A 27101-nucleotide genomic window follows, 5' to 3' on the forward strand; every position below is an offset into this window, starting at 1 on the left:
CAGAATAACTGCTGCCCTTTCTAACACCTGGATTGTAACTTGGTTAGAAGCCCTGAGCCAAGGCACTCAGTTACTCTGCACCAAGATTCCTGACCAGAGATAGTAATTGTTTGATGTTTTTAAGCCATTAAGTGTGAGGGTAACTTGTTACACAACAACAGGTAACTAATGCAAACGCCTACTATGTGCCTTGTGCATTCCCTTCTCTTAACACTCAAAAGAGTCAGTAGGGAAAAATAAATTTTAAAAATAAATAAATGTAGGATTCTAACAGCTCTAAAATACTAGCAAGTGTGACATTAGAACAAGTAAGTATGTTAAATCTGAAAAGCAGATTCAACTTCTTTGATTGGTATATATCAGTGCCTAAACTAAGACTCATCGTTAACTCCAGTTAAAAGTATGAAATCACAAAGTTAATTTTCTAAGTCTGAATATTAATCTTAGGAAAATAAATTCAAAACTAGTAGTTGGCCTCCTGCTCAATCTTGCTTGAGTAAGTTCAAGAAAAGACATACTACAGGAGATAAGACCTTTAACAACTAAATTCATTTTGAAGATTAAATCCACAAATACACTTTATAGTATATGCAAAAAAAAACCCACCGCTCACTTCATTCTGTCTGAACTAAATCATGAGGTATTAATCCATGATATTTTCTAACGTTTCCTACGATTACAAATCACTAGTGTGCCTGACTCCAATCATGGAGAAATTTATGAAATTTAATAATTAAGTTTTTAAGTCTGTTAACTTAGCTTCAAATTTTCAAAGTTTTAAAACTTTGTTAACCTAGCTCCTCAGAGTCCCTTGTGTAATTAAACCTGAAATACTCAAAATCACTCAATTATGGATATAATAAAAAAACAAGAAAACCAAAATGTTTAGTAACAGCATAATCACTGCACAAAAGAGGCACCAATATCCAGAAATACCTGGAACTAGTATGTTGCTTGGTTAAACTGCCTACTATAAGAAAATACGATCCAAGAGAAAAAAATCACTCACAAGGATCACATAAGATTCACTTAAACTCAAGCTGAAAACTTCTACAGCATAATTAACCCAGACATTTAACAACAAAAAATGTAGAAACACTGATAATAATGAGCTATGTGTCAAAGGCAATATCATAGGAGGAGCTATTGGAAGCCACCAGCCACCACACCAGGGAGAGGACAAATTAGTATGACAAGGAAGAGTTACTGTTGGCAAACAATTCTTCATTGATCACTCCCAATTCTGCACATCTTGTGATAGCTTTTGCTCCAAACTATCTTTTCAAGGATGTTCCTATAGTGAACACCCTGGCAAGACAGAAATAGTGACTTCCTCCAGGACAAAGGGCAGATTTGTTTTCTGTCAATAAAATAAAAATAGCATCTCCCTGAGGGCAAAGACTGAAAAGGTTTGCTAGCAGACCCTTTTAAAAGACTGGTTTTCTAAGCTCAAGGTTCCTTAGTTGTAACACACATCCACTGCACATGCAGAATCTACCTGGCCCATGTCTACACCGTCCCTGCAGGACTTACAAGTCATGAAGCTGATGCTACCAGATGTGCCATGAGTAATCAAGACTTTTATCTCCAGCCCAGGAGTCTCATGTCTTCCACCAGCAACTAGGAAACTGTAGCAGGCTAACTTGTCAGCTTGCTATTAGAGTAAAAATCTCAGCACCTGCACAGTTATTTTACAGTTATACACTGTATCTTTATTACCTGAGACAATTTCAAATCTAAATACGTTGCAAGCATGAACAGACACTAAAGAAGTGTGAAAAACCTCAGAGGCTAATAAAAACCTTGAATAATTTAGGTCATAATAACGATCAACGATTTCATTTAACCCCCAGATATCCTCATGTCTGGACTGTTCACTTAATTGATTCATTGTCAGGTAATTTCCTATGTACTAAATCTCACTCAATGAGTTCACAGTCTAAGGGAGAAATAACCATGTGAAACTACTGCAAAATAATTTCAAATTTTGTTTTAAAAGGGGAGAGGGTATGTATGCAATAAAACTTATCACTCTTCCAAAGAATTTACTATAGCAAAAACTGCTGAGTGTACATATTGAATGAATAATTTTATTTCCAAATATTATAAAATGTTCAGCTTTATTACTCAAAGTGTGATCCAAGGACCAAGAGCATCATCGTCTGGAGCTTGTTAGAAATGCAGATTATCAGGTTCTAGCACACACCCTCTCAGTCAGAACTTGGATTCTAAGAAGATCCTCAGGTTATTCTCATGCAAATTGAAGTTTAAGATAAAGTACCCACCAAAAAAATAAATAAAATTAAAAATCAAGAACAAATAAACCTTAAATTTATAATTAAGATTATTTTAATAGACATATTAAAACCACAATTGTTACCTCAGCAAAAGTTAAAGATAAGAAAAATACAATCATAAATCATGTAAAAGATATTTAGCTATCAGTACTTGCATAACACAGAAAAATCCAACCTGAACAAAGTAAGAAACAGTTAAAATAAGACATGAATAGTCAAAAAAGGAAAAGAATATCAAACTAAGATAATGTAAGGTTCTCGCAATGCACATTTTAAGTGCTCCATCAAAATAAGTTCTCATCTTTTTATTTTCAAAAATAATAAAGATGGCCTGGAACCTAATACATAATATATTTTTTGGAGTAAAAAACATCCCAATTAGATAACTGAAAGTAAAAATATAAGCAATTTGAGACAGTTAGAAATTTAAATATAAAACAGCTCTCAAAGTTAAGCATGCTACCAAGAACACAGGATTTTTGCCTTTAGTTTTCCCATGTTTTGTACAATTCTGAAATGACTGAGGAACCTTATAAATGTTAAATTCGGACATTCGGGTTATAAAATTACTAATAAAAAATTATCTTTTAGCTATCTCACATGACTTACACTTTCCAAGTTCTAAATAGGTAGCTATGTTTTACCCACCAGTATGCGTCTTTATCATAGGAAAAACTGTAACCGTTTCTACTTAAGATTTCATTATATAAATTTTCCTAAGTTTTCTTTTCAATGTGAAAGTTAGGCTGTTATTTGATCATTCTATTTTCTAATCTTTATAGCTTTGAGTTAAGTTATTATATTCAATCTTACAGAAAACTTTTTAGCATTATCTCTAAAAAGGGATTTTCAAAATATCAAGTTGTAAAAGTAAAAAAAGCTAAAATAATAAAGCTCTAAAAAAAAACTCCTGAAAACTCAAATGCTTTCAAATGTTTAAATAAAATTTTTAGCCTGGAATGCTTTTACAAAAATGGGGGAAAAAATGGGAATAGTCAACAATATTTAATGAAACATTACGTAAAATACACAAAATAATATACCTCTCTCTTATTTCTTCTTGCAACCTTGAGGAATTCCATAAGGATCTGTAGTTGGGCTGCATGTGATTCCTATAATAGAAAATTATAATTGTTCTTTTAAAAATATAACTATGAGTTCAAAGTTTTCTTTAACACCACAGTATAATCAGTATGAAGCAATTTTATTTATCCATTCAAGTTAGTTTCTTATTTTTATTTAATCAGTTTTCCATTTGTTTATCGGCATTTTTAAAAGCAAGCCATTTTCCCCAAAACTAACTTTAAAAAAACAGGTATTTTAAATTCATTCCTCACCTACCATGCTAAAAAACTATTTATGGAAAATGGCAATTCTGTTATGTGTCCTGGCTTTCTCTTCCCCAACCAAACTAATAAAACATAAAAAAAAAAAAAAACAGTGGAGTCAGCATAGTTTCTAGATGCTGAAATCACTTTCTCCATAAGTATTTCACATCCAGGGGAGTAAAAATTATAATAATTAGGAAGAAATTCATACTTTTCAGAAGTCAAATTTACTATTTCTGGCCATAGTCTACTCACACAGATGAGAGAATATATTTCTATGAAATATTTCAGTCAAAATCAAAAATTTTAAAACAAAATTTTAATATAATCAAGAGGAAGGAGGGGTAAATAACACACATTGATAACTGAAACAAAGATGTAATCGATAAATGATAATTATAAGCCTGACATCTTCTGAATATCAAAAAATAATTACAAATAGTAAAGTTACAAATAGATATATATTACTGTTAAAATTCACACAAAGAACCAAGGAATTCCAGCTAAGCCTGATAAATATATATAAAAATACCAAAAGTTAAAAATGAAATAACAATAAGGGATGGTTTATGAACAAATACAGTTCTAACTTTTTAATATATACTTGAAAATAATTTTTTAAAAGTCCAATGGGGCACATCCAAAACAAATAAATAAGATTTATAAAACTTTCATTTACCTGGCTATTCAACAGAATTATCTGAGGCATCTGTTAAAAGACACTGGATTTTATCTGATTCTTTTCCTCTAGAAAAGATTCCAGGAAACTATATGTTTAACAAGTCCCCAGATGATAAGAATAAGCCAATCTAAATTTGAAGAATCACTAAGATATTCCATACACTACAAAAAAGCATGGCTACTTCACACCCACTCCCAGAGTCTATCCCATTTGGGGAGAGGGTGGGAATTCTTGCATTTTAAAGAGTAAGAGGCAAAATAGATAAATGAAATGTTTACGTCAAGACAAATAAGGACAAAGGAGGACAAATACGAACTGATAATCACATTAGGATATTCCAGTTAACAAACACAACTGAATTAATGTTTCACAAATGAATAAATTTGTAGAACAGGGTATCATAAGGATTTTAAAGTGTAATTTTTTTTGCATTAAAAACCCAGTATTTACTGGACCTGAGACACATTCCTGAGAAGTTAGTTAAATTGTCATACAGAACAAACTCACAGAGGGAATCTGTGTCCCAACCACAATGATAAACTATCCCAAAATCCTCAGCATTTTTCTTGGGACTTTTGTTCTTTACACTGTTTATATCTGTCTATAGATTATTTGGCCAGAGAGCAAAAACCACATCTTTATATAAAAAGGACATACACGGTCAAGACTGTTAATAAATAACAGTTCATTTGCAAAGGAAGTGGACAAACTATCCTCAAAATACCAAGTTTGAACATTCCATTTCACTCTACCAGTAAGGACGTGTGAACAGGGTAAGAATGCAACTGATATGAGAAAGGAGGGAACCCTTCCCAAAGCCTCAAGGTCAAAGGAAAGTTGTGAACAACTAAGTATACTAGGAATTCAGCACATGCACATTCTTCTGCAATTTAATCTTCTTCAAATGAATAACTTCAAAAAAGAGGTAAATGGCAAATTTATGAAACTATAATTTCACATATAAATATGAAAGAAAATTATGTAAAGGAAATTATGGAGGAGTAAAAAGAGAATGCTTAAATATGGGAAGTGTGCAGCCAAATATGTCAAAATAAGATCTGGTCACATAATGTTTTTTGTTAGAGCAGTCTCAGAAGTTGAACATTACAGTAATCTCCAAATCTCATTTAACCCACTACTAAAAATGGAAGTTCAAGAAGTTCATTCTCTAAACATTTCTTACAATTGTAAAGCCTCTGTAAAAACATACAATGATCATTCAGCCCAATTATCACACTTTCAGATAAGGAAACTGGAGTAAGAGAAAAAGTGAAAAGAAACTTATTTAGAAAAAAAGAAAAAACATAGAATCTTATACTCCACTCTCAGTGCTCTTTGCAATATAGCAAGTTTTGTCACATTTGTCCCATCTAGTTCATAGTCAACTGTCTCAAAAGAGAGTATATCTGGGGAACTGCCAAGACGGAGGAATAGAAGGATGCATAGCTCATCCTCTCCCATGAATACACGAACAATTATACCTACAGACTAAACAATTCACACAGAACACCTACTGAACTTTGACAGAGTATCTCTTCAGAAATACAAGAAGATTCCACACAAAAACAGGTAGGAGGGAAAAAAATAAAAAGGAAATCGGTGCAGAACCTGTCCCACGGGGAGGGAGCAGCAAAGGAGGAAAAGCACCCTCACAATGGGAGCCCCCTCTCTACAGCAAAGAGTCAGCAGGGACAGAGGGGGAACTTCCAAGGGCTGGAGGAGAAAGCAGACAGAACCGAGAGAAAGCAGCACAGAGGGTAACTGCAATCCCGAGCCCAAGACGCAAGCTGGCAAGGGAAGGCCAGGCCTGGCTGCTGGACTCCGGCTCCCGCGGATGAACCTCGGGGGAGTCCTGGCGCTAACTGCACAGAGCAAGCGTCAGGGGCTGGAGCGTGGTGCGGGCTGTGGCTGGCAGTGTGCAGAACAGAACACCCTAGCAGACCCATAAAAAAGCACCACTGCTGGGCACATGGCAGGGAGGGGCACAATGCAGCCAGGCCGCAGCCGCCACCTCTGAGAGTCCAGGCTCACTACTTGGCACAACTGTTGGCGTGCGTTATCGCAAGAAGAGGGGTAGGGTTCAGACACAGGAATCTTCTCAGCTTGGGACACAATCCCTGTTGCACAGCTCCTGGGTAGAGGCAGGGCTGAACCTGAAACCATCCCCATGGGTCCCTCAAAGTCACAAAAGGGACTGAGATTGGATGCTAGCCCCAGTAGCAGCGGCGGATTTTCTCCGCTGGTGTCCCTGTGGACCAAGCCTCTATGAGGAACAACCAGCGATCTGGCACGTGGTGGGGGTGGACTCGGCATTAACACAGGCCTGTGTACCTTGTGCGAGCACAGGGCTGGCGGCTGCGCTAACCCTGTGGCTCACTGTGAACCCAGGTGTGTGACTCCACACTGACCGCAGTGGGTCCTAGCACCAGGCGTCAGCAGATCTGCTCTGCTGGCACAGTGGGAGCAGAACCAGGGGGACACCGGAGCAGGTGGCCAACATTCCTGTGGCCGAGTTGGGGACAAGGGCAGCATCAACAAAGTGTACTTTGTAAGGCCACATGACAAGTGAGACAACAGCACAGAGGGCACTTCACCATGGACATCTCCTACAGAGGAATACTCAGCAGCTCCGCTTCCAGCTGAAGCACCTCAATCCCACCTACCACACACCACAGCTCAGAAATGGGTCAGGAAACCTCTATTCCAACAACAGGGCTGCAGACCCAGCTGTCAGGGCTGTGACAACAACAGAACAAGAAGGAGGTCCTGCTCAACAACCAGCGCAGGCTCTGATCACACCAACCACACCCCTAGTCAAAGGCGGAACAGCCAACACACACGGAAGACGTGGCAACCATCCATACTAAAAACAGACCTCGTAACAAAAATTATTATTATTATTATTATTACTATTATTATTATTATTATTAATAAAATGAAAAAGGAAAAAAAGAATTCAGAAGCACTTAAACGTCCATCAGTAGGGGAATAGATTTGTTCATGCAACGAATTACTGTAGAGAAGTTAAAATAAACTAGATCTATATTCATCAGCAGGAACTTCAAAAAGTAAACAAAAAGGCATTATCTCAAAAGGATAACTATAGTATAAAACTCCTTATAAAAACTTCTAAATTATAAGACAACACTTTTTATATGGTTGTAAATACAAGTGTATGTAAAAAAGGCACATACACACTTGAGAAGGATCCTTGCCAACTTCATACGGTGCTTACTCTGGGAGAATGGAACGAGACAAAAGGGCTTTAAGTATAAAAAATATTTAATAATGATGATGGCCATTCTGGCTGGTGTGAGGTGATATCTCACTGTAGTCTTGATCTGCATTTCTCTGACAATTAGCAATGCTAAGCATTTTTTCATGCGCCTATTGGCCACTAGTTTGGTGCAGCCGCTATGGAAAACAGTATGGAGATTTCTTAAAAAACTGAAAATAGACTTACCATGTGATCCAGCAATCTCACTCCTGGGCATATATCCAGAAAAAAATAAAATTCAAAAAGACACACGCACCCCAATGTTCACAGCAGCACTATTTACCATAGCCAAGACATGGAAACAACCCAAATGTCCATCGACAGATGACTGCATAAAGATGTGGTACATATATACAATGGAACACTACTCAGCCATAAAAAAGAATAAAATAATGCCATTTGCAGCAATATGGATGGACCTGAAGATTGTCATTCTAAGTGAAGTGGGCCAGAAAGAGAAAGAAAAATGCCATATGACATCATTTACATGAAGAATCTAAAAAATAATAATAATAAAAAGGACACAAATGAACTAATTATTTTGATTTCTTGAATATGTGTAAGCACATTTGAATGTCCTTTATGCCTGGATAACCACATGCTGTTGATTCTTATTTTGTAGTTGGCTTTATTCCTTTGATAACTATGTAAGTTTAGCAAGCTAAAGCTCTAATCTGTTCTTAGAAACAATAATTAGTACACATATGTAAACTAAAAAATGTGCAATCTACTGTATGTATGTATTTACATGCAATATAATATGTATGTGCAGTCAAACTGTAGTAATTCTATCTAATAAAACTGAAAAACGAGAAAAAAATTTAATTCTCAAAAGGCAGATCTAAGACAAATGTAACAAAGTGTTACTATTCATTAAAAGTGAAAGGATTAGTCACGAGTCTCATTATTTTCTATTCTTTTCTGTATGTTGGAAATATTCATTAAGTTAAATAATAATGCAAAGTATAATAGGAAAATAATAATGGGAAAATGCTATAATACTAACGATAGGAACTTTGCTTCTGAACTAGTCCCCTCTTCAAAAAATAATAGAAAAAATCTGCAGCCCAAAATTAAGATACCTGTATGTCTTCAATTCTAAGACAAAAAGGCAAAGATTAAAGGGGAATGAGATTAACAGCTCTCACATTCCAAGTGTACACTTATCTATTTTCAGTACAGTATGCCCCCAAACACCTCTTAAGTGTACCTGTAGTGCAACAGTCCAGAAAGTCTCTCTTTTACCACCACTAGGGGGAAAAAAGTCTAGTATTCTCTTAAGGTAGAAAAGGGAGACTCATTTGCTGTGAGTTGTACAGGGAAAGATCAGAGATTTCAACTGCTTCCTGTTTTCAGCCTTTACTACATGAGGTACCTTATGCTCCCAATTCCAAGGCCTTTGTTCCACAATATATATAGAGTTGGTTCTTAGCTATTGCCCACTGCTGGCTCAGTATTCAGCTTTCTCAGATCTCCTAATCTATTACTTTTCATCCATCTGCTCTATAGCTTAAAGAATACTGCTGCCATTGTCACCTCTCCCATTCTTTTGCCTTTTTAAAGTCCTTTACTCTTATTTTCAAAGTGTTAAGGGAGGAAGGTAACTGTGTATGTTCAGTCTATCATAGAGAAGTTTCTTTATATCATTTATCACTGTGAAAATATTTACTTAATTTATTTAACCTCCTCACCTATGCTACCCTATACCCACCCCCCACACACAGCAGAATCCTGTCTTTCCCACTGCGCTTAACACAACATCTAGCACACAGTGGATGCTAATAGAAAAACTATGTTTAAAACCATAGGAGAGTTGGCAGCAATTTTGGGGATATAACGTCTAAAAGTAACAAAGTAAAAACTAAACAAGTGTGACTATATCAAATTTAAAAGCTTCTGTGTAACAAAAGAAACCATCAACAAAATGTCAAGCAATGAACAGAATGGGAGAAAATATCTGCAGATCAAATCACATATCTGATGCTAATATTCAAAATACTATATATAAAGAATTCATATAATCCAATGGCAAAAAACCCCAAATACTCCAATTAAAAAATGGGCAAAGGACCTGAATAGACATCTTTCCAATGAAGATATTCAAATAGTCAACAGGTACATGGAAAGGTGTTCAGCATCACAAATCATTGGGGAAGTGCAGATCAAACTACAATGAGTTATCGCCTCACACTTGCTAGGATGGTTATCATCAGAGAGAAAAGATGACAAATGCTGGTGAGGATGTGGAGAAAAGGGAACCCTTACGCACTTTTGGTGGGAATGTAAATTGGTACAGCCACCATAAAAATCATAATGAAAGTTCCTCAAAAAATTAATATAAAACTACCATATGAGTCAACGATCCCACTTTGGGGTATAAATCCAAAGGAAATTAAATCACCATGCTGCAGAGCTATCTGCACCCTCATGTTTAACGCAGCACTATTTACAATTGCCAAGACATGCTAACACCCTAAGTGCCCATCAATGAATAAACGGATCCAGATGTTGTATATTTATAATGGAACACTATTCAGCCATAAAAAATAAGGAAATCCTGCCATTTGCAACAACATGAATAGACCTTGAAATCAAGCATTATGCTAAATGAAATAAGTCAGAAAGAGAGACAAGTACTGTACGACCTCACTTACATGTGGAATCTTAAAAGAAAAAAAAGCCAAAAAAACAAAACACCAAGTTCACAGAAAAAGATCAAATTTATGGTTACCAGAAGAAGGGGATGGGGGAAGTGAATGCAGGTGGTCAAAAGCTACAAACTTCATTACAAGATAAGTACTGAGGACGTAATATACAACATGATGACTACTGTTAACTCTACTGGATGGTGTTATTTGAAAGTTGCTAAGAGAGTAAATCCTCAAAGTTCTCATCACAGGGAAAAAAATTTTTTCTTTTTTTTCCTCTTTTTTCCCTTGTATCTACATGGGATGATGGGTGTAATCTAAATCTATTGTGGTAATCATTTCACGATATATGTATCAAATCATTATGCTGTACACCTTAAACTTATACAGTGCTGTATGTCAATTATCTCAATAAAACTGAAAGAACAATAAAGACAAAGCCCCTCCCCCCCAAAAAAAAACACAGGAGAAATTCCTACCAACTCTGCCCCCGAAAAAGACACAGCGTGGGAGACTCGTGTTGGTCAGTACAACCGCACCTCCTCCTTTTCCCTACTAAGACTCCCATTCTATTAGCTGGTATCCAGATCCAAGCTATGTTAATCAGAATCTATCCACAGAATTTTTCAAAATCAAGTTGGAAAGCTCCTTTTCTGCTTTTATCAAAAAACACAAATATAAATTAGGAAGTACAGGTGTCCACATTATCCACCATGTAATAAAAATCTAAGAAAAGAAAGTCAGACCTGCCTCAAAGAAACCGTCACGACAAGTACAAAAGAAAACCTCCCGACAACACTCAAGTGCCTGAATTCCCTCCATCTAGTCTAGTCCTTAGAGAAGTCATGGTCCCAATCTTCCCAACATTTGGTTGTGAAGCTCTTTGTTTTATGTGTGCAACCTACCCACTCCCTTATTCTGTGAATTTATACCCGCTTTTTGTTTAAGCTAGGTCAGGGTGGGTATTTGCTTACCCTAAGGTGTACGTCACTTATAATGGAGCCTATTCAATTCCCGGCTAATACGTGCAAATTCACATTTTACATTTTTTACATTTATTTGCCAGAACGTAATTTTACATTTATTTAGATTGCATTACATGAAACAGGATAACGGCTCCAGTTCCCATCTTTCTAAATGCCCTTAGTTAAGCCACAGACTGCTGCTGCTGCCAATGGACACCTGCTGGAAGGATTTTATGCAGATAAAAATAATCTCTATTTTCTCCTCCAAATCCCGTACGTGAAGAGGGGAAGAAACAGCAAAGAAGATATTCTTTGGAAGAAAAATGACCAATATAATTGTTCCCTATTAAAATGAAACTGTACTTTCTCATGATCTTAACATTCAACTTTTGTTAATACAAACTGGCCATTGCAAGTAAGTTGTATTGTTAAGAAATTTGTTCTTTCTTTGAATTGAAAAAGGGGAATCTGTTACAAGTGATATCCTGCAGATGTTTCTTGCTAAATAAATCTGGATGGACTGAATGACACCGCCCTACTATTTTTTAAACATTGCTAGATCTTTTCCAATGCAACTGAAAAAGCACCATTTAAAACAATTTTTTAAAGTTCAGCTGCCACTTACTGCTTCCAGTTGTTTCTTCTTCTGCACTAGTAACTCCAACATAAGGTTGACGTTCGCCAAATCAAGGTTATCTTGGTCGGTTCCCAACAAATCCTGAAATACTTGCCACCTGTGGCCATTCTAAGAAAAAAAGATACACAACTTCCTAAGAAGATTGTTTTAGAGTTCGCTACTTCCTAACATGTTTATTATATAACATATCAAAAATAAACTACAATGTTCCAACCTACTTCTTCCCAGCTAGTGGCTCCCCAGCGCCTTCTAATTATAATTTAAACACTATTTCTCCCTTAAATGAATTTAAATAACAGATATGAAAGACATTTTCAAGATAAATGTTAAGTCAGCATCTCTAAAGGTGTAATCCCCTTCAAAATAAATGCCTGGATTTTAACTACTTGTCTAGCCATATTTTCAACTTTGTATTTGTTAAGGTATTAATTTAAGCTCACTTGCCTCAATAATTTGGGGCTAATCCTCTTAAACTGAGAATCTTTCAACATTTTTTTTTTGCAAAGTACCACCCACAGTATCACCCTGCCATATAATTCTTCAAATGCTACATATTACAAGCCAATTCTGACTCAATGTAATCCCACCAAACCTTTCAAAAGATGAAAGTAAATTTCAGAAAATGCAGGTGAGAAAGTTCATTAAATAGAAGAATATCCTTAAAAAAAATCAATAATATGCTAAGCTTTAACACCTAATTAATATTAAACTAATAAAAACAGTAAGTTGAACTTTATTAAAAATAGTAATAAGAGTTGAAACATACGGTGCTACTCACTGAGTGGTCCAATTTGAATCTCTTTTCCTCAAACCTTTGCTTCTGTTTGAGAATGAGTTCATTCACTGAAAAGAGAAACAAAGCAAAAAGCACACATAATCTGTGTTTTTATTAAATGTGTCATCTAATTATTCTGTTTAAATGGATCCTATTTAATTTTAAAAAGTCTCAAATTTCAAAAGATGCTAAACAGAAAATGCTAGGTTTCTATTTCAAATTAGAAACAGTTTTGCCACAGCTACTCCTACTACAACTACTACTATCATTACCACTACAGAAGGAGCATTCTTCAGAATATGTACTTTCTCTTAACACATCTCAGTGATGGCACTCTTCGCACTTAGAGAGAGACAGCTCTTCACTGTATGAGACTGTCCCATGCTCTGCATGGTAGCTGGCTGATCCTATGAGGTAGGCACTGAAGATTTTTACTTCTTTTCGTTTGTGACTTTTCTATAAACATCATGGCAAACCATCATAATCTTTTTTTAAAAACAAGAACCTGATTTTTTTTTCCCCAGTGCCACATGCTTTCAGAGTCTCGATCCCTCCCCAGCCCCGAGGTATGGTGCTTGACTAACCTAAGCCAGTCTAGCCATACACCCTGCTAACGTTAACTACGTGACCTAACTTTTACAAATGAGGGGTATGCTGCCTTTCAGAAAGAGAAAGACAGGAGAAAACTAAGTTCTTTCTCTGCCTTTGTTAAGGGGTGATATCTGGTCCTGCTTAGTGCCACCATGCAATCTTGAGGGGACCAGCCAAAAAACGAACACAGAGGCTGGGGATGGAGGAACAGAAAGCAGATGGAAAGAACTTGATAATATCACTGAACTGCCAAATTAACTAATTCTAGAAATTCTTTCTGTGTGAATCAAGACATTCTCCTTAATGTTTAAGCCACTTTAATTGGATTTTTCTGTCTATAACACACAACTGATAAAAAAATAAAACTGATAAAGAAAAGGGCAACTAGCACTAAGCTAGTCTAATTTACTTGCCTTTAATTTAATTTACAGAAATTATCCTATGGGTTATTATCTGCATTTTAGAGATGAGGAAATTTTAGAAAGAGCATAAGGAACTTACTCATAATGATGTAATACAAGACAGAGCTAGGATACAAACCCAACTATCTAATACTTTCCACTATACCACAGTCCAACTACAAATATTTTTGAACAAATCAGAGCAGTACAAGGGCCACACTAGGAATCCAAGCTTGAAAGATAAGACTCAATCTAAGTAAGACTCAATCCAAGATTCAAGCAACTCAGAGTAAGAAGACAAATATATATGATGTAGTAGTTATAATATGGTAATTAATATTACCATTGAAACTGATTTTAAAAGAACATAGGACAAGGAGCACTCAAAATGTTAATAAGAAGCCTTTACATAGAAGGTGACATTAAAACTGGGCCACAACAGGTACACAGAGATTCACTAAGCAGGAAGAGAAGCAGAAAAGAATTCAGATAAGGGTGTGTGTGTGGAGCAGGTAAACTCATAAAACAGCAGGAGATAAGATGATTTAAAATCAACATGGCTGAAACACAGGGTCAGAGTGATTCTGCTAATGATTAATAGGGGCTAAAAACTGACACTGGATTTGTAGACAGATCAGAGCCTGATTCTGAAGAGCCCATTCTCTCACAAGAAGTTAATATTGTAATACAGGGAAGATAAAGGAGAGAACCCGAAATACTGTAGTGGGAATAAAGAGGAGTACGTGAGCAAGAGCTTAATGTTTCAGCTACAGGATTAGCCATCTGAATAAAAACTGTAACTTCAGTAACTGTGATACTTAAATATATATACCACAATGCATTTTACCAAGAAACCTCATACACCACTGAACAGGAATATTCTACATCCATAACTGTAATTCTTTGGATTCTTATAAGAGCCATAGTACTAAGAACAATGGATTTCCACTGCTAAAGCTTTCATTCTAGCCACCATCTTTTTAGAGGCAGGGTAGTATAGTAAAAGCACGTACTCAAGCCAGACTGCTTAGGACCAAATCCCAGTTATACGCTACTTACCGGCTGTATAACACTACACAAGTTACTTGACTTCCCTGTGCCTTAGTTTCCTTACATGAGGAATGAGGATGACAACAGTACCTATGTCACAGGACTGAGCATTAAAGCACCTGGGACAGTGCCCAGCAGTAGTAAAGACACTGTATGCATTGGCTACTTTTTTAAAAATGGGTTTTAAACTTTGCATGCATGTTATCTTTACATTAAAGAGTAAGAGGGTCATTCATTAGGGTGATAAGAACATTCAACATACAAATTTTATACACAGACAAAGAAAGCTAGAAAAGAGACTGCTGGAATGGGTGGGGCAGCTGGAGAGATCCTGTACCACGGAAGGAGAGGGAGAGCTAGAAAGCAAGCCCCTGGCAGGAGTGGAGGGGACACACCCCCTCACCCTGCATGAGCCTTCCCAGAACAGGAGAGAAGGGGGGCTGGCGGGGAAAGGGGCAGAAGGAGGGGCTGTAGTGTAGTGCTTAGGGCAGGAAAGGAAAAATCAAAATATGTCTTGACAAAAAGTGCGTCATAAACCTAAAGATCAGGAAACCAAATCCTTTTTGAATGTTTGCCTTTCAATTCTCTGCTTTCATTAAAATTGAAGAAAGGACTGGACTTACTAACTAATAGGACATTAAAACATTTTCTTAACTATAAATTAGTAAGTGCTTTTTTTTAAGCACACAATTCAGGAGGTCAAAACACTGAATGACATTACTGTAACAAAGTTCCTTCAATTTCCATCAATTTATTTATGTAAGCAAAGTTTCTCATGACTTGTACTTAAAAAAAAGTAAAAATCATAAACTTACACAATGTTTTATGTCAATTATATCTCAATTTTTTAAAACTGTGATGATCCTAAATAAATAAATAAAAAGAATACAAATAAAACAGAATGCTTGTCTTAGTATCATCAATGGCACTGGAACTAATTGAGAAAGGCATCATCAAACATTAAGCAGCCCATTTTTAATAAATTTTTATGCCTAATACTTTATAAAACTTTTAGACAACTACATGTCTAAAATTGCAATAACAAAAAATACTTAAGATTTTTTAATATTTAATAGAAAATATGTTCAAAAGAAACTTCAAAGTCTCTAATTTCTATTTTCTGTTACATAAAAGTATTACATGTAAATCTATAAGAATTTCAAGCATGAAAATACATAAGGATAAAATTATGTGGGCAATATGCAATTTAGGTAGAAGTTCAAAGAGATCTGGAATGAACGAAATTTTTCATTGTTAATAAAAAGTGTTTATTTTCAAATCAATGGTAAGTAACAAATCACTATGCCATTTAGATTTGACTGGGTGCATTTTAAAAGAGGTAAGTTTATTTTTAAATAACCATATTTACAATACTCCTAAAAATCACATCCTTTACAACCATGTAAGCTTATAAATAAAAATTGTGGATGCTAACTTAAAATGTGTCATCAATCTGGGAGGGTGTACATCATTTTTCAGAGTTTTTGTATGCATCACCCAAGCAAAAAGGTTTGAAGACCCCTGCAAGAGAAAATGTGTGGCCCAGACCTCTACCCGTGACTCAGGTAAATACAAAGCATTAAAAATGAAGAGTCCTAACCTATCAATAAAAAAGATGCCAGGATAGCTAGAACACTCCAGGATCATACAACACATACTTATTTTACCATGCTCAAGGGGAAATATGAAATGACTTTTAAAAGGCTCAAGGTTTTATCAGTCCAACCAAGAAGAATTGCAAGCACTATACAAATCATGTAATCTCAAGCCAATGCAATGGAGAGGAATAATTTAGTTTTTTCAGTATGGAAAAAAACAAGTGGTACTGCACTTTCAGAAACAGAGGTCAGTGGCAACCTGAATGCACAGAACCTAAGGATCTGAACTTCACTGCACAAAGGTAAAGACTGGAAAGGGTGATGGGCAGTAAAAGAGAAATAGACGTATCAGGATGAAATGTTATTTCTGTGGATGACATAATCACACGTGAAGCTGCACTGTAATTAAAAGACTTCAAATAGGGCATAAAATACACTCCAATTACCCCAAATCAAAACTTTTTATCCATATAAAAAGAAGGTTAAAAACTAGATCATTCCCAAGATAATTTCTAGCTTAGAAAATCAGTAATTATAACTTCACTATTCACTGAATATATACATTTGAGAACATAAAAAGTATGAAATTATTTCACATCTTTAGTACGGTATCCTAATGTGGAAGGAATACTGCATTCTCCCACTCTCTCTCTCTCTCACTATTTAGAAATTCACAAAGCAGAATTTCTAACTTGTGGACTTACTAAAGAATATAGCCTGAAAAATTTGGTAAATACCAAAACCTTCAGACCATTATATTCCTTTCTGTGTTTACCATTCAAGAAGTAATTTTCTCAAGTTATGACAACTCACAGAAAAGTGATTCTAGAACCCACACAGCAGCATCAATTCATGTTTGTGAGTTCAGGGAGAAAGGATTCTGCTTTGCAGGACTTTGGTTTCCCTCTTATATAACCTAGCTCATGTCCAGTCCTACAGAGTATCAGACCCCTCAGTATTGCTTCTTTTCCTAAGTCTGTTCTTCTAGTTTGCCATAGATTTTATCAACCTAGAAGAACTTGGTATTCCAACAGAAAATCTTCAAAATATTTCCTTCAGGGTTCCTTTCTGCTATGCAATCATCCAGTGATTTTCCTTCATGAAAAAACAATGGATTGTAGTGAAGAATGGAAGAGAAAAAAAGGATCATAGCCAATGTACTCTTAGAGCAGAGATAAAAAGGAAAGCCATAGCTGGAATGGTTCAAATTGGTAATTTATTATAAACCACCATTAGAGCGAAACAAACTGCAACCGAAGCACTGGCAGGTCAGAATCTAATATGCAAGGAGACATCATATCCTTAACTCTTGAGTATGTTACCCTTTAGAACGAAGAATTAGCCTTTTTGATATATACCCAATAGTGCCCTACTTCATGCCTACCCATACCTGATAATTAATCTTTGGGAAATTAAACTTCATTCCACACTATCTTAGGCTTTTCAACATGTAGAATTTTTGGATTTTCACAGTTGGTCTCTCGCAACATATTATTCCCAATCACTTACTATTTATCTAAAGGGTTCCATATTTGTGTCTCTCTTCTCCAGTTACCATTCCTTTCTCAAAAGTTCCATATTCATGTCTTTTTTTCCCCAGTTTTACTTTGCAGTTGCCTCCCTAGTTCACAGACTCTCTTCCCCTATCCAAGAATCCTCACACCCACATTTTTCCCCCTTCCCCCTCTTCATTAACCTTTTCCTCCATGTTTCTCACTTCTGCTCCAGAAGCAGAAAGAATAGGAATGCACAATATGATAAAAAGAGACCAGTATCTGGACCTCTGGTATTCTTCAGCCTCACATTCTGTCCAGCCATGACCGAGAATCTAAGAGTCGAGTCAATTTTTCTTGGTGAAATTTAAATATATGATATGGCACATATGGTACAGAAGCTATGTCACAACCCAGGGGAGACTGGGGAAAGCACCATGGTGAGAAGAGACAGACACACTTACCTCTAAGCCATGTCTTCTGAATAAATTAGTCAGCACATACTTTTGGGAACCAAATATTGTAAAAAATTAAAAATCATTCCAAAGACTCACCCAAGAAATTAGGATACAGATGGTCAATATTATCCACAACATAGTTACACTTGGGACATCTATTATTATCCTCCAAACTCTGATGAATACACTTGTAGCTATTAGCAGAGGGAAAAAAATAAAACAGACTTGATTAAGTCAGGATAAATTAATAAGCTGGTCACAAAATAATGCCTATTAGTTTTCTATTCCTCGTTTTCAATATAAGTAATCTAGCAGTGACTTACTTCAGCTTATACTTTTACATCATAAAGATACATAGGTAATCATAAATTAGAAGCATGGGATGAACAGATACACACCACGATATGTAAAATCGATAAACAACAAGGATTTACTGGGTAGAACAGGGAACTATATTCAGTATCTTGTAATAACCTATAATGGAAAAGAATCTGAAAGAGAATCTGAAAAAAGTAATCAATTATACTTATATGTATGAAAAAAAAATATATATATACACATACACACACACACACACACACACACACACACACACACACACACACACACATAATTTAATCACTTTGCCATACACGTGAAACTAAAACAATATTGTAAATCAACTACAGTTCAATTAAAAAAAATGGAGATGATACACAGGGTATTTTTTTTAGGTAATAGTACACAAAAGTTATTTAAAAATAAACTCAACAAGTCTACCAGATATAAAATTTTAAAAGATGTACTATCGTTTAAGTTTGTACAATTTAAATATTAATAACGACACCAAGAAAAACAAATGCTTATGATTTAGTTAAGCAGACTATCCATGTTCTTGGAGTGCTGATGTCCTTAATATAAAAAGAACTCATTCAAATAAAAAAAGAAAATAAGAGAAGAACAGAAAATCAACAAGACAAAAATTAGTCAATAAGCACGAGAAAATTATCACTTTCATTAGCATGAAAAACTGATTTAAAATTATATACTACTTTTTACCAATTAGAATGAAAAAATACAGAAAAACTATCAGAGTTAAGGAGGACTTGTAGATATGAATAATCTCATATCCTGTTGTAGGAAATGTAACTGCCACAACTTTTCTTGAAGGCAAGTTGTACAGAAAAACCTTACAGGTTGTGTATCCCCTTTGATGTAGGAATTTTACTTCTAGGAATTTATCCTAAGGAGATAAGCAGAGATATGTATATAGAAAGGTGTTCAATTCAAGGTTACATGTAAATAGCAAAATAAATTAGAAGCAATCAAAACACTAGGAAACTGACTAGATCAATTTGTAGACATCAATCCAATGCAATGCTGTACAGCCAATAAAGTCACATTGTAATATGTGAATATGTGCCATGAAAAACAATCTAATAACTATCAATAGTTAAAGCTGGAGAAATACGGTAAGAAATTTTTCCTCTCTTATGTTATATGTTTCTATAATGTCTGACTTTACAACTGTGTTTTGTCTTAGAAAAAAAACCTTTTAATATGTCATTCAAGTAAACTCCAGAGAACTATTCAAATCAACATTAGAAAAAAAGTCACTATATCACTATATTATCAAACAAAAATAATCTAACACAGTGGATGTAGTATAATACCATTTCTGTTTTAAAAAAATTATGTTTGCTTACATTTACAATAAATGAAAAAGACATTCACCAAATTATTAACAGTATATGCCTCCAGGTCATATAATTATGGGAAACTTTTTCTTTGTAGGTGTCTACAAGTTTCTACAGTAAATATGTGCTGCACCTAACAATCAGGAAAAAAAATTATTTCTAAGAAATTGTAAGAGTGATTTATAAATAAAGATGGTTCCTAAAAACACAGTACTTCTTTTATTTTATATTCAAATTACTATAAATTTACTTCAACTTTATAAACTGAAGCTTTTATATTTACCTACTTCCCCCCACCTCATCAAAACAAAAACTACAACCATCAGGTTTCTCTGTTCTGGTCATCAACTACTTTCCCATCTCATATTTGTTACTTACAAGACGAAGAAAAGGAGGACATTATAGAGAATCAATGTAGCAGTGGTCTTTGGTAGAGTAAATGCCTGGCATATAATAAGTACTCAAATACATACTGAACAAATGACTTGCACAGTGTTCCAGAAACAGTATCATCATCTCTTGCAACTACGACAAAGCTAGGTATACTATAATACCACAAAATAGGCTCTCTGACAGGAAATTTCCTACATGGAAATTTCAGTAAAATAAATCACAAATTTTTTTTCATTTTTATGGTGGTAAGGAAAAAGCATAAAGAAGATACAACAGATTACAACACATTGAGAGCTCCAACATGAAAACATTTATAATCTGCTTAGGGGAAAAGGAAATGAGTTAATATTACCAGAATGTATGTCCACGTGACAAGATTTAATCCTTAAAAAAGTCTTCAAGTTCAAATAAAGCAAGTCATGAAGGAGAGAATCTGAGGTTATTGAAGATGGGAGACAGGGACTGACAGATAAGCAAAAGGACACTTTGGGCTTTAGTAAATGGCTTTTGAAAAGAAATGATAGTTAGAAAGTGAGCCAATAATATGACCATAACAACCTAAACTGTTAAGCCAGAAAAGGAATTTGTCAATATACAAAAAATTATCCCAGAATCCAGCAGAACATACTCCTCTCCTTTTTCTTCAGCATCCTCATCATATACCTTGTCAGTAAGTTTACTACCACACCATCCTCTCCTAGAGGAAAAAACAGCCTAGGACACAGCCAGAAGGAACTGTCCTCAGAAACAAAAGTTCAAATAACTTTCCTGCTTTATACTTGACAATATTCATCTAAACTACAAAACTAAAATGTGTCAAATTACATGCCACTGTATAAAACTGCAGTGACAAGATCCATCAAGTTTATCTAACAGCATCTACTACCTCACGACCACCTCAGGGTAGACTTGCCTTAGTCTGAGAAACAGTAACTGTCTTATTCTGTACTTAATCTGTGTATGTGTCCATCAGCCTCTCTTCTATTTGTTCATTAAAGGCAGTGATTTGTTTTACTCATCTCTGCACCTTCATGTCTAGCACAATATCCTGTTAAAGAGTTGGAACTCAATAAATGTTGAATGTATGAAAAAATAGATATAAACAAAAAAAAGAAACGTACTTTTGCAGCCTTCTGGGTCATATAACAGGCTACTAGAAAGTCTCAATATTTCTTACCATAATAACTAATTCATTCTCATTTATCTACCTACTTGACCATCACCAGCCCAGATGAAATGTTTTGGATTCCAAAAGAAGAATAAGTGCCTAAACTAGTCATCAAAGTAGGTGGGCATGAAGAGGTAAGAAGGATATGTATCTTGGGTCCACCTGAGAAATTTTCAATAGCTACTCACACTGCACCTCTTAAAAGAAATTATTCAGTACCATGGTGTGCTGACATAAATGGGTACCTATATCCCTAGTAAGTATATATCAGATCAAAAAGAATGAATACACTCTGTAGATGCATATAGTTGCTCTCTTTCTTCTATTAAGTATATACCTACCTAATATAAACAGGGATGAGTAGATACAGAAAACCGAATAATCAGAAAATTCTCAGAAAAGAAGGGTATACTATAACAAGAACAGAAAGAAAAATCAGTCCCAGTGGTCATATTTAATAGCCACGTGCAACGAAAAATAGCAAGGTACACGTCAGAAGTCCCAAGAGGCAAACTGACACCCAGGCTTGATCACAGATTTGCTGGGAAATGGCAACACTGAGGGACCCTGTTAATCGTAGCTAATCTGTAATGACACAAAATAGTAAATAGAGACTTGACAGACATGAGGTCTGAGAAGCAGGGGCAGGGGACAAGCTGGAGCTGGAGGCAGCGATCAGGCAAAGACAAAGCAAATCTTCTCTCTATGTCATATAGAAGCCAGAGTTTTTAATTCTATGATTGAGTCAGTTAGACTATAGCTAATAGCAGATTCACTGTCAAGTGGGTATGAATAAAGCAAAAGAAGTTCTTGCTATATTGTCTTCAACCTGTTACCAGGAAAGGCTTGCCATTCATAAGAGGGACAAGGGATAAACAGTTGTGTGGCCCAATAAGCTGGATGGAATCTTGAAGACCTGGTATAGTCCTTGGCTCCAGGTTACCAGCTAGGGTTCCAGTTAGCAAAGAGTTGATACAACAGGCTATTGTTAATGATTCAAGTTCCACAGGACTCACATGTTGAGTAAATAATTACCAGCTTTTGCTTTTAAAAAAAAAAAGTACAAAATGTTTTACAGTTCAGCAAGCCTGACAATGGGACTGGCAGTCTCCAAGTTTATTAGCTCCTGCCAATGTTATAGTCCCTATCCTACCAAAATTTGCTATTGGGGGGGGTGGGAGGTATTTATTTGTTTATTTATTTTTAGAGGAGGTACTGGGGATTGAACCCAGGACCTCATGCATGCTAAGCATGCACTCTACCACTTGAGCTATACCCTCCCCCCTAAAACCTGCTCTCTAGTTGGTATTTTAAAACACAAGCACCACAGGGTTAATACAGTCACTTGAGTTGTAACAAGGATCTAAACTTTACTTTTATTTGAAGGAAAAAAAGGTATTTAAGAAACCAATGGGGCTTTCCAACAATGACCCAAAGATATACCATGAAGATTATAGGACTCATTGAAAAGTCCAGGTCTGTCTAGTTATAAAGTCAAACAGTAATTTATTATACTTCACAACATAGATAAGCAAGATCACAGACTCTTCACCTTTTTTTTTTAATGCCACAGTGAATATTTAAGTTAGCAGAGGGCAGTTAGGAAAAATAAAAATCTCACTTTACAATCTGTTTCACCTTCACCCTGTTTCTCTTTCACCTACAATCTGTTTCTCTTCAATACCTTTAAATCTATGAAAGGAGAGGTGAAGGGGTAGGAAGACAATGAGGGTCGGGGGCTAGAGAGCAGCAACAGAAGAGACAGGCTGAGTGACTTGACAAAGGTGAGGTAAGCTGCAGACCCACCTAGATTCCTGGTCTACCAAACTTGTTCTTTTAGCTTTACATCAGCAGTTCTCAACTGCAGGCAACTTTGTCCTCTAAGGAACATGTGGCAAAGTCTGGAGATATTCTGGTTGTCACAACTGGGAGTAAAGGCGTTGCTACTGGGTAGAAGCCAGGGACACTGCTAAACAATGTATAATACCCAGGACAGTTACCCACAACAAAGAATTTTCTGGTCTAAAATTTAACACTATCAAGGTCAAGGAACCCTACTCTCAATCACCCAATTTTCCAGAGTAATCAAAATGCAAAATCTCTAGAAGTATATGATTTCCTATGGAATGCTAACGTGCTGGATCAATTAATGTATCAAAGGGAACACTACTGCTAAACAAGAAGCTTGAAAAGACCAAGATCATACATCTATAGCCTAAAAGCAAGACCCACATGGCCAGAATTTCAGTAGCAATATTAAGCAGAAAGTGATTCACAAATGATAATAACATCAATGCAACAAAATGCCAGGAAATAAAAATTATTTAAGAAGGTAAGATGGCTTAAAAAAAAAAAACAGCAAAAAGATTCTGAAAGGAAACACAATCACTTCTTATCAATGATACCCTTTGAGGAGGTAAAAAAGAAAGGCTATGGAAAGGGAAACACTTCCATTTCATATTATATTTTTCTGTACAATAAAAGTTGTTTTTATAGCCAAGAGTATACATTGTTCTCATCATTTTAATACCGTTTATTTTTAAAAAAAAGAACATAGATAACACAAACTAAGAAAGCAATTTTATTCTAAAAGAAAAATTTTAATGACTAGCAGATTGAATATACCTATCAGTGAAGCATCACATTCCAGATCAAACTAAAGGACTTACAGACTGGTGATAATATTCTTCTTGACTAATGGATATCATCCTATCAGATACCATATTCAATCTCAGTATAAAAAATATGGGTCTAACTTCAACATGAATAAGAATATAAGGACTATTAGAACACAACAGAAATACTATACCAACAGTGTAAATAGTTTATGGAGATTATTGATTGCAAGTAGAATATATCACGCCCCCATCAAATAGATAAAAAAACAAATTAATTAATAAAAAGAGTTAAACATAAACAGATTACATACACACTAGGATGGCCACTATTAAAAAAAAAAAAAAAGGAAAATCATAAGTGTTGGAGAGGAAGTAGAAAAACTGGGACCCTTGTGAACTATTGGTGGGAATGTAAAATGGTACTGCAGATATGAAAAACATTACGGAGGTTCTGCAGAAGATTAAATACAGAATTACCTTATGATCCAGCAATTCCACTTCCAGGTACATACCTGAAAGAACTGAAAGCAGGATCTCAAGGAGATATTTATACACTAATGTTCAAAGCAGGAATACTGTCAGCAGTTACAGGTGAAAGAGACCCCAGAGTCCACAGGCAGATGAATGCACAAACATGCTACAGCATGGATGAAACCTGAACACACCACGCTAAGTGAAATAAGCCAGTCACAAAAGACAACTACTGTTCGATCCACTTATATGACGTACCCAGAGTAGTCAAATTCACAGAAACAAAGAATGGTGACTGACAGAGGTTGAGTGGAGAGGGAAATGGAGACTTGTTCAATGGGCAGAGTTTCAGTTTTGCAAGATGAAAAAGTTCTAGAAATTGTACAACCAATGTGAACAACACTTAACAATGTTACTCCACTTAAAAATGGTTAAGATGGTAAATTTTAAGTTACGTGTATTTTATCACAACTAAAAATCTTTTAAAACACACAGATTAATGTGACATACAACCTAAAGATAGCACTGAGCAAAAATGTTACAGAAAAGGATACATAACTTTTTAATTCTCTAATATCCCTTCCCAGTGACCTTCTGGACTGCTTTCATGGCCTTCATATCTAACCCCAAGTGAGTTAAAGGTGCTTCATGCTTCATCCTGATTACACAGTATCACCCAATTTCTTAAAACAGCAGTCAAAGCTCTTTAAACAATTAATAAACCCAAAAGTTTAAAAATCCATCTATAAGGCCAATGGTAAAACTTCACAGAAATTATGCACTCACCAAGTTTACTGCCTTGAGATGTTGAATCTGTAAAGACGTATCAGTCACAGAAATACGATTCAAAATAACCAAAATTAGTTTTAAAAACATTAACTTCTCACTGGCTACATTTACACACAAATTAAAAATTGCCAAAAGGCAATTTCACTAAATAAAATCATCTTACCAAAAGCTATGGCCACACTTCGTCATGTATGCTTCCTCAATCATATCAAAGCAGATAGGGCTAAAAAGAAAACAGAAAAATAATTAATACATTTTTAAAGTAGAGTGGTTACTAATTGAAAAAAGCTAATAACAATACTAACAAAATCATATTTCAATACACAGCTAAGTCTTCACACTTTTCATCAATGAGAGATGAAATTTCTATTGAGCTGAATGAGCTTTAGGGAAATGCTGGTAAAATGACAATTTGTTCAAAATGGCCGTAGGGGACATCAAGTTCTAAGATGAAGTAAATGAAAAGTTTACCTGGCCCCAATACTTTAACTTGCCCATAATTTTTGAAAGTGAACACAATTACAAGAGTGTTTAAGTTCTACCATTTTTTCAACCATCCCTGTACTTAAAAGTACCTACCCAGACCTGCTCATCTGAATCCTTATATTTCCTATCTCAAAGAAAAGTAATTTCCTGAGTGATAAATTTAAATTCCAATTTCAGTAACTCTTCTAGGTAGTGAAGATGGTAATGAGAGCTAATACTTAACACAAACTATGCATATCCATTAAAGCAATGACATATTAACTCATTTAGTCCATTCAACAGCACAGTGTTGGCAGGTAACTATTAGTAGACCCATTTTATAGATGAGGGAACTGAGACCAGATGTTAAAGTTATAAAATCTGTTTCTAGGTTCATTTTTCTGCATGTGGATGTCAGGTTGTTCCAGCACCATTTGCTAGAAAAGCTATCTTTTCTACATTGTTTTGCCTCTGCTGCTTTGTCAAAGATCGTTGACTATATTTATGTGGGTCTACTTCTGGGCTCTCTATTCATTAATACTGATCTGTCTATTCTTACGCCAATAACACACTGTCTTAATTTCTCCACATATTATTTTGATTTAAAAAAAAAACTGTTTCCTTGGATGAAACTGTGCGGTCCTAACACTGATTAATTTTCTAAAACTTAACTGTTAAATGGACAAGAGTAAACATCCAAATTCTCGATCTAGATATTAACACCCAACCTTTTAAACAGCACCGCTAAAAGAGCATTTTTAAGATTTGGGGAAAGAGATCTTTCTGCTAAACTGTACACTTCAAATAATTAAAGTGGTAATTTTATGAGGTATGAATTTTACCTCAGTTTTTTTTTTTTTTAAAGGAATAGAGAACTTAACTTACACTTCTGGCCATGAGGGAGTAACTGGAAAGAATGCTACAGAATGGAAGCATACTGTTGCAAAATTCTTACACTGTACATGAAATGATGTAATGCCATTTGAAGGTAGGGTATAAAAAATTTAGAATAAGTATTGCAAACCCTAGAGCAAGCATTCCCCTCTAAACACACACACATACAACACAATTATCACTAATAAATCAACTGTGGAAACAAAACAGAAATCTTAAAAATACCCAACTAATCCAGAAGAGGATAGGAAAGGAAGAAAAAAAGGAATAATAGATGAGACAAACAGAAAATAAAAAGCAAGCAAGATGTACACATAAAACCAAGCACATCGTATTTACGTTAAAATGCAAACAGCCTAACCAATTCAATTAAAAAGGCAAATTATCATATAAAATAAAAAGGACTCAGCTAAATGCTATCTACAAG

General features: G+C 35.3%; 1 protein-coding gene across 4 annotated transcripts in view; it reads right to left on the minus strand.

Annotated features, from left to right (window-relative positions):
• The window catches only part of COP1 (COP1 E3 ubiquitin ligase), a 165277-nt gene that overhangs the window by 129480 nt on the left and 8696 nt on the right, over nt 1-27101 (minus strand). For 2 of the 4 annotated variants that reach the window (XM_010992918.3, XM_064478017.1), the window contains exons 2-6: nt 25479-25538; nt 18297-18394; nt 12601-12677; nt 11823-11942; nt 3341-3409 (exon numbers count right to left, since the gene is read on the minus strand). In XM_010992918.3, coding sequence (XP_010991220.3) covers nt 3341-3409; nt 11823-11942; nt 12601-12677; nt 18297-18394; nt 25479-25538 — 424 coding nt within the window. The remainder of the gene's footprint in view (nt 1-3340; nt 3410-11822; nt 11943-12600; nt 12678-18296; nt 18395-25478; nt 25539-27101) is intronic. The other 2 variants (XM_064478015.1, XM_064478016.1) reach the window with 2 other exon arrangements.

The sequence above is a fragment of the Camelus dromedarius genome, chromosome 23, assembly GCF_036321535.1.
Source record: "Camelus dromedarius isolate mCamDro1 chromosome 23, mCamDro1.pat, whole genome shotgun sequence".
In the NCBI taxonomy this organism is placed as follows: Eukaryota; Metazoa; Chordata; class Mammalia; order Artiodactyla; family Camelidae; genus Camelus; species Camelus dromedarius.